A 17,644-nucleotide genomic window follows, 5' to 3' on the forward strand; every position below is an offset into this window, starting at 1 on the left:
GGTAACGCATACAATCCCAATCCCCAATGCGCAGTTCGCTTATATAAACACACTACCTCTCTTCCTACCTTCATCTGTATCTCTATTTCTTTCTCTCTCTCGTAACTTTTTTTATTAATTCTTGTAAATTAGGATTAGGGTTTATATCAATTTGCACTGTACAATTTAAATCAGAACCTTGTGTTCTCATGCATTCCTCTTTTCTTCAAATAAAACCGGTCCTAGAACCAATCAAGGGGATGCTATTTCGTGCCCCAAATCCAGTTCTTTCCGTAAGTGAGAGCTCATTAGGGTTAAGAATAGGGTTTTAGATGCGTTTTTGTTTCTGATTCGAATCAACATGGAGAGTACGCGCAGAACCTTGGATAGATCTAGAGAACTGGGTTCCAAGAAGCCTCGATTGATCGATGAACTCAGTGCCCGACAGTTACCTCAACGACAGCAAGGGTCCGGGGTAGTTGCTTCCTTGGTGTCTGCAAGGGCTCGAGTAAATGATAGGGACTCCGAAAGCAGCGAATCCGGTCGCGGGGGTGGGTACCAGCCTCAGCCGCAGCCTCACCATGAGCTTGTGACTCAGTATAAGACCGCTCTTGCTGAGCTTACTTTCAATTCAAAGCCTATAATTACGAACTTGACTATTATAGCCGGAGAGAATCAGTCTGCTGCCAAGGCAATTGCCGACACTGTTTGTGCTAACATTCTAGAGGTGAACAAAATGTGCTGCCCGTGCGTATTGAATTGAACTGTAATGGATTTTTGGAATAAAGCAAGAACAATTCGACTTGAATTCTATGATTTGTGATATTTGGTGTTTGTTATTGTTTTTTAATGTATGGGATGATGAATTGGATTGTTGTTGTAGATTGAAATGCTAGAGGAAAAGGGACATCCATCGTTTGTTGAATATCACCTTATCTTATTGGCCCTGTGAGAGTAGATTGGTTTTTAAGTGGTGCTTTATGTCCTGCACCTAAAATCCTTTTGAAGCATATTTAGTTCTCTAATTAGCATTATGAAGAGAAGTTGTCCTTTTGCCAAATGACGGTAGTTTGGTTAATTTTAAATCGGTGTTTGACTGGTAATCACACTGGGAAGTGGTTCTCCACAATTTGCTAGGTGTTTTCTTCATTTTTTATGCAAAAGGGATTAATAATCTTGGTAAACATTGATTTTTCCTGTGACAACTACGGAATCATTAAACAGTTTTCATTCTTAAATACCCGAAGGTATAGCTTTATCACCTGTATTAGTCCTGGTGGATTTGAGCAGAATTGCCTCTCATAGGTGATAACACTAGTCTTAAACCAGAACCAGTTACTAATCTCAATCAGTAATAAAGTTTGATTATGAAATTCTGTGCCAACTTCTGATTGGATTATACATTGTTTTCAGCTGTTTTCCCTGTTTGCATCTGTCATGACAATCTTATTCTTGTCATCGTGTTTTTTAACTTTAGAAAAAAGGTATAGTGTAATTGAAACAAGTTAATGACATTCCAGGTTCCAAGTGATCAAAAACTGCCGTCTCTTTATCTCTTAGACAGTATTGTTAAGAACATCGGGCGGGATTATATAAAGTATTTTGCTGTCAGATTACCTGAGGTCAGATACTCACTATCCTTAACCATTATCTTCATGCCTTTATTTTGATACACTTTTTATTATATATGATGAATCCTTTGGACAGTGAAGTTTTTAAATTTTATACTGAACTGTTCTGACACTAGATTAAGTGACTCGTGAGATTGTTAAGTTATATACTCATAATGAAATGGAAACAATTTTTCCCTATGCATTTTTGCTTTGACATATGTTTTCTAATTCTATACACCTATTTTTAACTAGGTACTACTACTTTACATTTTAGGTATTCTGCAAGGCTTACAGACAGGTTGATCCTATTGTCCATTCAAGTATGAAACATCTTTTTGGAACTTGGAAAGGAGTCTTTCCTCCTCAGTGCCTTCAGATGATTGAGAAGGAGCTTGGCTTTACACCTGCAGTCAATGGTTCAGCTTCAGTATCTGCTACAGTCAGGAATGATTTGCAGTCACAACGCCCTCCTCACAGTATCCATGTGAATCCAAAGTATTTAGAAAGGCAGCGTCTCCAGCAGTCAAGTACGGTATGTGAACCATTGCACCAAAAACTTGTTCTTTAAAGGTCTGGATAGTTGCATTTTGAAAGGAAAATTCAAGCTTTGATACTGTTACAAATTTTTATGTGATGAATTGAAATTTGCAGTCATGTGTTCCTTGGATGTTGAAATGAATGGAAGACATGTAATTGGCATCCAATTTTGATCTTTATTTTGATACACTATACAGTATTTTCAATTGGAATTTTTCCATTAAACTACTTTAAATTTCTCTTGATCATAAATTTCCATGATTTTGTGGTTCTAATTATGATTTGGCAGGTGATGATATATATGTGCTATTAACCTTGCTAGGGTTTAGTTTAAAGTAATATTTTGAATGCCATCTCCCTATTATTTTCATATACATATACCAGTCTTTTCATCCACTATCACTTGTACTTATTTCTTTTGCCGTCTCCTTTTTTAATGCCATGAAGAGTAAAGGAGTTGTTGATGACATGACTGGAGCTTTGTTAACCTCAAATGAGGATTCAGAGAGGCCAAATAGAGCTTTGGGTGCTTCTCGACCATGGCTGGATCCTAGGATTAACATGCTTGTATGTGATCTAGCTGTTTCCTTTTCCTCTTTATGCTATTATCTCTCGCAGCTGTTGTATCTTAATGTAGTGATGTGTATTGCAGAATAATCAGCACACACAGAGAGATGCATTTAATGATTCTGTTCCTGAGAAGAGCATTGATGGATCATTTGGAGGCAGTCAATATGGTTCTGGCATTTCTAGTAATTTGGTCTCAGGGGCTGGAAGAACTGGAACTAAGCTCATTGATTTAGGGCAAGAAAAAACATGGTCCAAAACAGATGGTGGTGATGCAGAGACCATATCTGGGCAAAAAAACGGTTTCAGTCTCAAGCGTAGTCTTTCAACTCGTGAAGCACCAAAGTCCATAAATTTGAAAGCACAACGTCGGCCAGGCCTAACTTTAACTCAGATATGGAACAATATGATGTCAGATAACTGGAAAAATTCCGAAGAGGAGGAGTTCACGTGGGATGAGATGAACTCTGGTTTGACTGATCATGGACCTAATGTGTCCAGCAATTTGAGCACAGATTCATGGATGACAGATGATGAAAATTTGGTAAGCTTGCTAAAAGGGTCAGTTGCACTGCCATTTTGTTTGCGATTTTTCTACTAATTTATAAAATGAAGTACATTCCTTTGTTATGTAACATGATTCTATTTGAAATGATCCTCCAAATTTATAAAACTCCTGCTAATTTTAGAAACCCTTTTCCTACTACTACATTTTTCACAAAGCAATCAAGACTGGTTAATGTGGCTAATTTCGATCAGAAAACTCCACTTACTATGTGAGTTTTTTCACTTTCAGCAAAAACTAGAACATCATTTAGTGTTACTCTTCCCCTTAAAAAGTTGCTCTTTTCTAAGCTTCGAATTATGAGACAATCCCTATCTTGAAATATAGGGGACATTACAGATAATCATATTAAAGGAAGAGGCCAATTTCTTGATAGTGAGGGCAATTGAACTAAATAGCGTGCGTGGTAACATGCAGTTGCCCCAAATATTTTAAATTGTGTATAACAAGAAAAGTTGTTTTGTAATCAGTCTAAGGCCAAAAGCACGAATTCCCTTAGATAACTTGCCTAACAAGCACTGATATATCAAAGTCGAGCAATCCAAAGTTTTAAAAAGCCTAATACAAACTAAGAATAAAACTCTAATTTAATTTGGTATAAGATATCCTGGTTCTCTACTTTCAAATCCTGGTAGTTAAACCACTTAATCCCTAAATCCAAAATTATCTGAAACTTCATAAATTTCAATGGATATACATGACTGATTTATTTTTTCAATGTGCAGGAAGGTGAAGATCACCTACATATTCAACACCCTTATGGGGTAAAGGTTGATAAGGAAATATCCACTGTTAAGAAACAACTGCCTGGTTTTGGTGGCCATCCACCTTCATCATGGCAGTTGCAGAAGCATCACACAATTGATAAGTTGAATCTGAAGCCAGGTTACTCAGAAGGATTTGTGTCCACTATTAGTGGCTTACCAGCCAACGCAAGTTCTTTACCTATCAAGAAGGGGAACCAGTCTTTTACGTCAAAGGCAATAGTAGGATTGTCCAAAACTGTAGAGCCACAATTTGATTCTGGGGAGACCGAATCCCCTTCTGGGCAGTCACCTTTGCATCGACAGTCTCCATCACTGCCAGGAGCAGTATACCACCCTCATTCAATGCAAAATTTGCCTGAGCAAGAAATGCCCCAGGATCTCAAAACATCTCAATTTTTGGGAGGTCCAACTAGTCAGCCCATTAGAGATCGCTCACCTACCCTTCATCCCGTCGTTCAGGTTGGTAACATGCGAAGAACACAGGAAAAGGACATGCAGGGCACGTTTCAACCAAAGCTTCAGCAACAGCAGCTCGACTCTTCTCAGGCTGAAGTTTTTGCCAAAACTAAGCTGCCGCCCCTGTCTAAAGTTTCTTTAACCAAAGAAGTTTCAGAACAGTCAACCAAGAATAATTTGTCAGCTGCAGCTGTGAAGAGTGGAATCATTCCCAAGAAATCAATTACCAGTAATCTGGATCCAAGGAAGCATCTATCCAAGTCTGGGGTTCAGCTTCCTCCTTCTGGCAGGTCTTCTCCTGCAACATTAATTTCTTCGGGGTCTGCAGTGGCATCAACATCTTTATTGGATCCTCTGCACAAAGATTCATCTTCGCTGCCCAAAAAACCTCAAGGAAAGGCTGGACAACCGCCACAAAGGCCTTCTACTCAGCCACCTGCTTCCTCTAATGTGAATGCTGCAAAAAGTAATGTAAACCCAATCGCAAACCTTTTAAGTTCATTGGTTGCAAAGGGTTTGATATCTGCAGAAACTGAATCACCGACTATGGTACCAAGCGAGGTGCTGAAAGGATCCAGAGATAAAACTGTAAACATCATTACCAGTAGCTCTTTCCCAGTTACATCAGTTTCTGATTCCGCAGCTGTCCCAGCATCATCTACCACCAGAGATGAGGAAGACGCTGCTACAAAATCTTCTCTTCCCTCAGCTCAATCAACTAGCACGAAAATCAGAAATCTCATTGGCTTTGATTTTAAACCTAATGTAATTCGAGAATTCCATGAACCGGTAATTAGGGAATTATTGGATGATTTCCCTCATCATTGCAAAAGTTGCGGTATTAGGTTTAAACCAGAAGAACAGTATAAGAGACACTTGGAGTGGCATGCCACAAGAGAGCATGGTCCAATTAAAGTATCCAGAAGTTGGTATGCAAAGTCAAGTGATTGGATTGCTGGCAAGGTAGACTATTCATCTGAGCTTGAGTTTACCGACTCTGTTGTTGTACACGACAAAGAAACAGAAAGCAGTCATTTGGATACGATGATTCGAGCAGATGAAAATCAGTGTTTGTGTGTATTGTGTGGCGAGCTATTTGAAGATGTATACTGTCACGAAAGAAACGAGTGGATGTTCAAAGGGGCCGTTTACATGAACTGCTCGGATTACAATGATGAGATGGAAAGTAGAAATGTGGGTCCCATCATTCATGCCAAATGCTTATCAGAGAACTCAATGTTCACCAATTTAGTAAGAGACCTGTTATGATATAGATGTCTTTCATTCAAGTAGTGTATTTAATCATGTTTTTCTTCTGACATAATTTGACCACTTTAATGTGAATTATAATTTTCAAGGAGAGACTTGATATTCAAATGGGTTTATCTTGCATTGTGTGAGAAAGAAAAAAGAGTAAAGCAACTGTTCATCTTGTCTTTACTTCAATGAATAAGGGTAAGGAATTAAAAAGGAACAAAGATAAGGGAACTGCAATTGCATATGAAAGCAAACAACAAAAGAAATCAAATAAATATTTCAGAGGCATCTGAAGGGAGATATGACTTAAGGAATTTGTCTTTGAGGATGGATATGCATGTATTTTAGCATGTCCAAGATCGTTTTCTTAACATTATTCCGTTGAGATATTATTCATTTTAAAATAAAAAATAAGTGTTTTGTTACGGTTTTATTTTTATAAAGCATCTTAAAGTATGAAAAAGAAGAAATATTTAAATTGTCTATTAAATCTTAACTTTTAAGCAATGTGAAACTCTTAAGCATGATAAAAACATAAGTCCCCAGTCGCAAAGTCTAAAGAAAATAACAGGTCATCCCAATGGAGGGCTTAAGGGACCAATGATAAGGTGGCTTAGTGGTTAGAAGAAAGGAAGGAGGGGAAGGTCGTCGATCCCTCCTACTAACAAATTGGAGAAATAAGATTGGTTTAGTGGGATTTAGAAGAAAGGGTGGGAGAGATTCTGAGTTCAGCTCTCTAGCTAACAAAAACTAACAACTAACAATTATCGATAAAAGAGAAAAGGGACCGATGTTAAGTTATTGACCCCAGGGTGAATGCCAATATGTTTTGATTCCAAGATTAATGATAGAATCGCTATCAATCACCATAGATCTAGAGCGTGAAACTTCGTCATCATTTTGTCCTTAGAAGACGTCAAGATGGAAGGAGGAAGAGGGTATTTGACAGATCATCCCCAATGGAATCCTTAAGGACGGATGGTTCCGTTGTCGACTTTATGGTAAGTGTCAATGTTTTGATCATAAGTATGATGATAAGATTATTGTCAATCACTATATATTCGAAGTATTATCCACTTTGAAGTGTACTCTATCACAATTTATCTTTAAATGACATGAAATATGAAAAGAGGAAATAATATTTAAATTATTTGTTAACTAATGCAAATTACATATTTAATGTATTTAATGTGTGATAATTAAAAAGTAATTCAACTTTATAACCGATAACTAAAAATTAACAAATGACAATATTACTTGTCCATTGTTATATTAACACTAAATTATTCTCTTATTCTAACATCTCATTGATTATTAAGAAAATCTAGAGTACTTATTTGTCTAAAAAAGCCAAACTATTTTATATTTCAGTTATATAAACTAATATATTGATCTGTGACCCGTGCGTACGCACGGGTCTTATTTGTTTTATTTTGTATATTAAAATAATAAAATAGAAAAAGTATTATGTAATGAAATATTATAAAAATTAAATTATATTGTTGTAAATGTTATTATTAAAGTAATAAAATAGTAAATCTAAGTGATGCAATAATAATTTCAATTTTAAATATAATAAATAGAATTGATTTTAGTTAATTCTAAATTAATTATACCCATACCCATTTTCTTACTACTTCAATATTAATTTTAATTAATTTTTATAAAATAATAAAAAATTATGGTAAAATAAACATAATATTATCAAATATTCAATATTAGAAGGATGATTGTTTTTTCGATATCAAATACTGTAAAATAAATTATAATTGTTTACATTTTAGATTATAATACTAAATAAAATTTAATGAAAACCAACACATTTATTAAATTTACAAACATTAATGAAACCTAATTGATAAAATTTTAAAATATTTTTTAAAAAATATAAAAGGAAAATAAATATTCAAATTAAAATATATTTTAAATGTTTGTTTACTTCAATCTTTTAAATTGTAATGAATATTTTTTTATACACTAATAAAAGTTATAATACATCATTTGATCAAAATGATACAAAGAACAAATAATAATCATAATAAAAGTTTTAAATAAATTATAATTTTTTACATTTTAAATTATAATACCAAATAAAATTTCATGAGAACCAACACATTTATTAAATTTGCAAACATTAATGAAACCTAGTTGATAAAATTTAAAAATATTTTTTTAAAAATATAAAAGGAAAACAAATATTCAAATTAAAATATATTTTAAATGTTTGCTTACTTCAATCTTTTAAATTCTAATGAATCTTTTTTTTATACAATAATAAAAGTTATAATACATTACTTGATCAAAATGATACAAAAAAAAATAATAATCATAATAATAAAATTTTAACATAGATCTTGTATCTTTTGAACTTCAATTATGTTGGATGGTGATAAAAAATATTCATGACAATACATTAAATTTTTATATTGTAATAAATAAAAATTATTTATACAATTATAGTGAAAAAATTACAGTATGATTGATAATGAGTTATAAAATAAAAAATAATTAGATAAATATATCGAAATAGTATTCTATATAATGAAAATAAACAACATATAAAAATATTAAAAAATTAACAAATGTTTACAAACAATTTGAAAGACTATTGAAAGAAATCGCACAAAGAAAAAGAAATGTATAATTAAGGGTATGATAAGTTGAAAAATATCTCAGAGATATAAGAAAACTTTTAAAATATCAACATATATACTCAATGGTTGAGAAATAACAAAAATTATTTTAGCGAAACAAAAGAGTTCTTCAAATGAAACAAAAACTAATAATAATAAGTAAAGAATTATTTTATATTACCTAGTAAATGAAAGGTTTGTGCTATTAAATATTTAAATTGAGAATATTAAACATTCTCATGTGAAAGAAAAATATATAATAAATAAAAATATTAAAAAATAATAAAAATATTCAAATGTGAGACATAAAATTTTTTAATTGACATACATCTTTTTAACATAATTACATAAAAGTTATGATAAGTTGAAAAATATAATTGAGATGCGAATAAGTTTCATGACAAACCAAATAATTATAAGAAATAAGAAATAATATATATATATATATATATATATATATATATGTGTGTGTGTGTGTGTGTGATTACTTAATTAATTGTGAATATTTTAATAATTTAAACGGTGACAGCAGCTATTATGGCAGGGATATGTACATCCTCATACTTGAACAAGTCGGGGATTCCTCATACTCATACCCATACCCAGTCAATGCGGGGATTATCCGTCAAAATGGGGATGGGTTCAAGTAATACCCATATGAACGAGTTTATTTGTCATCTCTAGCCATAATAATAATAATAATAATAATACCATTATAATAATATCTCGTAGTGATAAAAATAATAATAATACAATAACTACATATATAAAGAAATATACATTTGTTGTGTCCTCTTTTGTTTATACAATTTTATCCTCTTAATTATTATTAGCGAACAAACAGGCGCTGTCGCGCCTGTGTATCCGCATTTTTTAATTTTTATAAGATTAATAATATTTATTTTTAAAATATATATAATAAATTTTAAAATAGTTGTTAAATAAAATAATTGTTTGAAAATGTTTTTAGAATAACGGTCAAAATAAAAAAGATTTAAAAAAATGGTTACAGAAAAAATAATTATAAAATAATTAATTTTTAAAATAGTAATTAAGGGTAAAATTGGAAAATGAAAAGTGGACACAAAAAGAGGAATCCCCTTTTTATATTGTTATAGATTTTTTAAATTAAAATAAATAATAAAAATTATTTTTTCATTTTAATAATTTTAGTAACTATTTTTTTAATTCAAATAATTACATAAATATAAAAATAAAATGAACAATAAAACAAATAAAAAATACAAATAATTGAGATATAATCTTGTAGTAAATAAATGTAAAATGTGTGTTTAACTATAATAATAATAATAACAATAATAATAATAGATAATAATAATAATAATAACACTTAAATAATATCGCGTAGTGATAATAATAATAATAATAATAATAATACAACTACATATATAAAGAGATAAACATCTTTGATGTCTTTTTTTGTTTTTTCAATTTTATCTTCTTATTTGTTATATTTTAAACTTAAATAATTATTTAAAATAAAAAAATCATTTTTCAGTTTTATTATTTTACTAATTTTAGTAACTATTTTTTTGAATTGAAATAAGGATTAAATATGTTTTTGGTCCCTTAACTTTTAGTGAATTTTGGAATTAGTCTATTTCGAAACTTTAAACCAATTTAGTTCTTCATATTTCGAAATATGTGGGTTTAGTCATTTTAATCAAATTTTATTACGTACACATTTTAGAATTGTATTTGAGTTGTTTATATTGTTTAACACATTCTTCCTTTAATGTCAAGTCAAATACTATTAAACGCGCTTGAAATGTCAAATAAACTTAACAAAATTTGATTAAAATGACTAAATTCACGTATTTCGAAAGATGAAGGACTAAACTGGTCCAAAGTTAATTGGTCCAAAGTGTCGAAATGAACTAATTCCAAAATTCACTGAAAGTTAAGGGACCAAAAACATATTTAACCGTTGAAATAATTATTCAAATATGAAGATAAATAAACAATAAAACAAATAAAAGGATAAAGTAATTGAAATATGATTCATAGATAGTAAGTAAAAGTAAAATATGTATGTAACCATAATAATAAAAACAATAATAATAATAATAATAATTATTATAATAATTATAGTTCTAATTAATAATAGTAGTAGTAATGATAATACTTATAATAATAATAGTAATATAATAATAGAAATAATTGTAGTTAATAATGATAATAATAATACTTATAGTTGGTAGTAATATTCATAATAATAATTATAGTTGATAACAACAATTATAGTTAATAATAATTATAATTATAATTAGAGTTGATAATAATAATAATAATAATAATAATAATAATAATAATAATTAGAGTTATGATCGATAATAATAACACTAATATAAAACTAAAATAATAAATATGATGAAAATAAGTCTATATTGTTGTAAATGTTATTATTAATTAAATTAAGTTGTAAATTCAGTTTTAAATATAATAAATAAAATTAATATCACAATATGGTGCGGTTAGTTGTGACATCCCATTTTAAATAGAGTAGTCTACTAAAAATTAAGCATCACATAATTATAATGTAAAAGAGCACATATCATGAAGCATACATGTACTGACTATTACAGTTATCCATAGTATACTTGGAATAAAAGCTTAGGCACACCACAATTGCCATAAAAAGGACACAAGGGTACTATTGTTTTACAAAAGATTGCTCATAGAGCAAGGAATCTAAATAAACAAGAGTTCTTCAAAAAGTGGCTCAACAGTGAGCCATAACCCAGACTAAGGGGATCACTCTACACAGCAGCATCTTCACCATCTTGAGTTCTACCAAGGGTTTCCACATCTGCTCACACCAATAAATTGGTGATCATTGCAAAAGAGAAAGCAAAGCAAGGAACAAACAAAAGTGAAAGGGTAAGCTAGAGTAAAATATTTTAACATGTTATCAAGCAACCAAATGATAAAACAGGTTATAATCAAACAAAGCAGTAGGCACCCAAATCATGTGAAAGCAAACAATTGCAAGACTCTATGACTCAATATCCGGATCATACTCTTGATATAGAATTCTAAAGGAAGTATGCACCTGTGTTGGTTTCTAAACTCTGCAGAGTTTAGACGCAAGGGATTATCACCCAACCACACACAGGGTTAATTCTCTAATGTCTTAGGCCCAATATGTCCCAAGACTAGGACCTCCTGCCACTCTCACCACATAAATCATTCTGCTCTATGTGATCGTGAACGATTATTAGAGTTTAGGATACCTTCCTTTATCTAGACATCTCCTATATCAATACACTAACTACCATTACCAAGAGTTTCCCTTGAAACTCTTTTACCAACAAATTTCCACATGCCATCTCAAGAATTCAATTTTCATGCCATTTCACCACCAACCACAAAACAAGTCATGCTTTCCATACCAACATTCTCATTATCAATCTCATTAAAGCATACAAACAGGCATGATCATCTATATTGAGTAAGGGAAAATTAAAGAAAACCATCATGAAACAAACAACAGTCAACACAGCCTCTCCTACCTGAGTTTCATAGGAATGACTTAAAAAAAACATGTATTATCATTGAAAATCTGACATTTGTTTTAAACTTACAAATATATAAATAGTTTTAATAATATTTGAGAGTAGCATATAAAATTAAAACCATTGTTAAACTTGCATGTGAAAGACTTTGAACAAATTATGTTAAATTGGTAATTGGTAATTAATGCATTTAAAAACAAACATTTTTCTTTTATAATAATGAGAATAAAAATTATTGTCATTTATTCTTATACAAGGATCAAAGATATTGGTATTCTAAAATGTAACAAAATGATTAAAATTTTATCAGAAAACTAAAAGAATATTTATTATATATATATATATATATATATATATATATATATATATATATATATATATATATATATATATATATATATATATATTGACCTTTACTAGGAGAGGAAAGACATTACTAATTATGAGATGAAGAAAAAAGTAACAGGTCTGAAAATCAATACATGTATGGATTCATGATAACACTTGCAACAAAATAATGTCTTTTACAACAGTGTATTATGTTCTCATCAAACTAGTTTACTCTCGTGAAAATAGTTACATATATAATAATTTAATTTTTTTTTAACCAAAATATAATTTACCCAGAAGGGAATACTCCTCACATTTATACTTTTATCTAGATTTTTAATTTTTACAAAACATAAAATGTACTCGATGCAATATGAAAATTGTCAAGGGACATGCCATTTTTAATGTAAGCATCAACACCTTAAATTATTTTCTACAAATCCTGCACAGGGGAAATTTTCAATAAAGAATAATTTAAACAAGATATCAATCCACAAATGTTTTAAAAAAAAGAATTTTACTTAGTTCATACTTCAACATAAACCCAAGTCTTCAGAGATTGAGACCAAAGGCAAACTATTTTCATGAATAAAATCTCAACAAATAAATAAAAGTATCTAATGTTAATGATTCAATGCGGGCAACAATCAACATCTAAAATTTCAACCAAGGAAACTATGTACAGAAAACAACATACCCTTAAAAGGATAAATATTAAATACAGTCAGATACTATACCAATAAAAGTACAGAAATGATGCACCTTGTCCAGCAACAGTTAAATTACAAGGTGCTTTCTGTCACATAAATCTGATGCCTATATAGAAAGCATAATAACTTTAAAAAAACACAAACTCTAACTTCCCTTACCTCGAATGGAGCTAAACGTTCTTAAAGAACTCTTGGTGGAAGAGAACCAGAACCAATAACAGCTTAATGAGCTGAAAACAAACGCACGAGCACGAAAAAGAACTTAGATTTGATAGAGATTAAGGTAGGACCAGAACTTAGGAGCTGAAAACAAAAGGAAGCAAGGGAAGGAATCAACTTACGTGGTAGAAAGATGTTTCAACTATGGAAATCAAGGAACTTGTTCAAGCCCTAGCAGAGCTTTCTGCTTCAGCACCAGAGACACAAAGAGGACTATTTTCTGTAAAAGTGACAGAATGAAGGGTAAGTGACTGTGAGGGGGGTCTTGGGGGTCCAAAGTGGGCTGAACTTGGACCCTTAAATGGCTAAGCCCAACCCCTCTTTAGGACAGAGTTTAAAATAGAGAAAGGGGTCTCACATTATTGATTTTACAAAATAAGTATAATAGTATATGACACGTGCGTGTACATGCATTTTTTTATTTATTTCAAATATATTTAGAATAATAATATAATTGTTATTATATTTATTTAACCATTAAAAATAGTAATAATATTATTAATAGAAATTATAAATTATAAAAGATTAAAAATCTATTTAGCAAAAGTATTTAGTATAATAACGTTTTTTATTATTAAAAAAAGCACTTATACTAATAACATCACTATGAATGGTAGTAGTAATAATAATAATAAAAATAATAATGATACTAATAATAACAAACAAATGATAATAATAATAATGTTTATGCTATAAATATTAATGTCAATGTAAATACCAAGGCTAATGTTGCATAATAATAATCTATAATTATATATAAAGATATATACATGAGAAACAAAAACAATTAAGAAGGATAACTAATTGAGATATGATATCGTAATAAATAAAATTAAGATGTGTGTCTAACTATAATAATAATAATAATATTACCATTATAATAATATCGCGTAGTGATAATAATAATAATAATATCATTATAATAATATCGCGTAGTGATAATAGTAATAATAATAATAATAATAATACACTAATCAAATATATAAAGAGATACACATTTTTTATGTCCTTCTTTTGGTTTTACAATTTTATTCTCTTAATTATTATTTATTAAATTTAAAAATTATTCATAATAAAAAATTATTTGTCAGTTTTATCATTCTACCAATTTTAGTAACAATTTTTTTTCAATTCAAAAAATATCAAAATATAGAGATAAAATGAATAACAAAACAAATACAAAAATAAAGTAATTGAAATATGATCTCGTAGTAAATAAAAGTAAAATATGTGTCTAACTATATTAATAATAATAATAATACCATTATAATAATATCGCGTGGTGATAAAAAAAATAATACTAATACCACTACTACTAATAATAATATTAATATTAATATAACTACATATAAAGAGATAAACATCTTTGGTGTACTTTATATTTTATCAATTTTATCCTCTTAATTATTATATTTTAAATTTAAATAATTATTAATAATAAACAAATTATTTTTCAGTTTTATTATTTTACTAATTTTAGTATCTATTTTTTTAAATTGAAATAATTGTTCAAATGAAAAGATAAATGAACAACAAAACAAATAAAAATTACAAGTAATTGAAATATGATTCATACATAGTAATTAGAAGTAAAATGTGTATCTAACAATAATAATAAAAATAATAACAATAATAATAATAATAATTATAATAATTATAGTTCTTAATAATAATATTAGTAATATAATAATATAAATAATTATAATTAATAATAATGATAATAATATTTATAGTTGATAGTAATAATGATTACTAATTATAGTTGATAATAATAATTTGTGATGGATCTTCACCAATAATTTTGGGGGAGCTAAAATAATTTATAGTAAAAAATTTTAAACTCATCAATAACTTATTCGGAATAAAAAGCCCCGGTTATTCCTTTTTGAATGTAAGTAACCATATTGTGTTCAAGAAATTCATCTTTCATCTTATTCCGAAATTTGTTTTGAAAATATTCGTTATAGAAAATGAAACATTAAGAGTTAAATAAAATGAATTAGATAATCAATCAAGTAAAATATCTTTAATTTGTTTGTTTTTGTCAAAGATTGACATAATTCAATAATGGTCAACAAATCTTTCAAATTTGAATGGGTATGAACATCGACAATGAAATGTTGGAGTGAAATTTTAAACTGATAATATATTTATCAATATATATATATATATATATATATATATTTTTTTTTTTTTTTAAGTTTAAGACAAAAATATAATTTATCATAATCTAATAAAAATTGAGACGTATTACTAACAAAAATATATAATAGTAATAATATTATATATTACAAATAAGAGTAAAAAATTTACTACTAATAATGTTAATAATACTAATAGTAATAATATATAATAGTAACATATAATCATAATAACAATTATTATTATTATTATTATTATTATTATAATACTAATATTTGTTATAATTTTACTACTATCACTATAAATAATATTTGTAATAATATTATTATTAATAATAATTATAAATACTAATACTTATAAAAATACCACAAATAATAATATTATTTATAATTAATATTATAGTTGAAATCATAAATAAATGAAATAATATTATTTATAACCGGGTCCTTTTGTACCAGAGTTTTAAAATGACAAAAAAACTAATTTTTATGACACATGTTAATAAAAAAAATGGGTAATGTAATAATTTTGGTAATATCTTCTTTTCTTAATATGTAATAAATTTCATTTATTACATTATTATTTAGCAATACAATAGTGATAATAAAATTTAAAATAATAATCTTTCACGTTTCAACGAAGAAAATAACCTAAAAGTACAAAATGAATATTTTCTAAAAATTATTTATATATTTATCATACAAATTTTAAATTAAATATTTATTAATTTTATGTTTGTTTTAAAATATCATGACATTTATAAAAAAAGAACTTTTGAAAAAAACAATTAATTATATCAAACTTTTTAATTGTTTTTTTAAATAATTCGTTGTTTATTTATAAAATATTTTTAATTTGTTTAAAATTTACAATTTTATGAATAAATGGCGATAAATGTAATTTTCTTATTTTTTAAATAAATTAAAGATTATACACATTAATTTTATACTCAAATGTTAACAAAATTACTATATTCATACAATTAAAGTTTTTTATTAAATTAATTTAATGTTTTTAAATTCACAAAATAAGTGCATTTTATAAATGATCCTCTCTCTATATATATTAAGAATGTTTATTAAATTGATTTAATATTTTTATTTTATAAAATAAGTTCATTTTATAAATGATCCTATCTCTCTACGTATTTATTATGGTTCCTAAATTTTAAAATATTGATACATTTAAATTAATAACGCTATAATTTAATTATATAAATTTAGAAATAAGGATACTTTTAAATTAATAACATTAAATGAGATTCAAGTTGTTATAATTTAATTATATTTAATTTAGGAGGGTATAAATATATTTTAAAATTATTTTTGGATACTTTTAAATTAATAACATTAAATTAGATTCAAGTAGTTATAATTTAATTATATTTAACTAAGGAGGGTATACATATGTATTTTAAATTTATTTTTGGAATCACATTTTAATTAAGTAATTACTCTATTTAATAAAATAAGTAATTGAAAAACTTATATTTACTAAATAATAATAATTATATAACTTCTTTATTTACAAAATAATTACACATATACTATTTTAATATTATATTATCTATCATTATATGAAAAAATATACTTTTTGATAATTACTTACTAGACAAATTTTACTATTTAAAAAGTAATAATATTATATATATATATATATATATATATATATATATATATATATATAAAATTATAGATATTTTCAAGCTCTGTTATTTTAATATTTACAATATCAGTTTTATAAAATTATCTATTTTAAAGTAATACAAATTTGAATATATTTTAATCTATAATTTTAATATTATTAACACAAATTTTATAAAATTATATATTTTAAAGTTATATTATATTAATATAAAAAAAAAATACACATACATGAGTACATGTGTTTTTTCTAATATATATAATATGTTTATTCATCAAATTAAATATGAAATAAAATAAAATGAAAAAAGACATAAACATATTTTTAATTTAGCTACATTTAATTTTATCTTTCAAATTTAGAATTACTTTCAGTTCTATAAGTTATCTTTAATAAAATTATTTTAATTCATTTGTCAAGGTGTCTTTGATCTAAATTTTGTCCGATTAAGTATCTAAAAGAAAAACAAATATTTGATCAGGTATTTATTGATAATAGAGTAAAATTAAATTATGTTATTGTACAAATGAATTTTTTCTCTCATATATATGTACCACTTTTTTAATAATAATAATAATAATTAATAAGTTAAGAAAACAATATAATTTTGATGGTTTAAAGCTATGAATATCTTATGTTTTGTATTTTGATTTCTATAACTTTTTGTTTGACATTTGGTTAATTGGTAA

General features: G+C 27.3%; 1 protein-coding gene and 1 long non-coding RNA gene across 3 annotated transcripts; one reads left to right on the forward strand and one right to left on the reverse strand.

Moving 5' to 3' along the window:
• LOC114182149 (polyadenylation and cleavage factor homolog 4-like) lies at nt 1-5,861 on the forward strand. 2 transcript variants are annotated; one of them, XM_028068935.2, is made up of 6 exons: nt 1-706; nt 1,500-1,601; nt 1,867-2,124; nt 2,577-2,696; nt 2,782-3,240; nt 3,987-5,861. In XM_028068935.2, exons 1-6 carry the CDS (start codon nt 341-343, stop codon nt 5,751-5,753), a joined length of 3,072 nt encoding a protein of 1,023 aa, XP_027924736.1. In that variant the 5' UTR covers nt 1-340; the 3' UTR covers nt 5,754-5,861. The 2 variants fall into 2 exon arrangements, with proteins under 2 accessions (XP_027924736.1, XP_027924744.1); XM_028068943.1 differs by lacking the exon at nt 1-706 and having other exon boundaries at nt 1,845-2,124.
• Nucleotides 5,862-10,922: 5,061 nt separating this feature from the next.
• LOC146888990 (uncharacterized) lies at nt 10,923-13,411 on the reverse strand. The gene is made up of 3 exons (XR_014993269.1): nt 13,292-13,411; nt 13,110-13,180; nt 10,923-11,204 (listed from the first exon to the last, which is right to left on the reverse strand). It is a non-coding gene; the product is annotated as an uncharacterized LOC146888990 (long non-coding RNA).
• Nucleotides 13,412-17,644: the final 4,233 nt, after the last annotated feature.

The sequence above is a fragment of the Vigna unguiculata genome, chromosome 1 (assembly GCF_037176805.1).
Source record: "Vigna unguiculata cultivar grain cowpea cultivar isolate G323 ecotype 2 chromosome 1, ASM3717680v1, whole genome shotgun sequence".
Taxonomy (NCBI): Eukaryota; Viridiplantae; Streptophyta; class Magnoliopsida; order Fabales; family Fabaceae; genus Vigna; species Vigna unguiculata.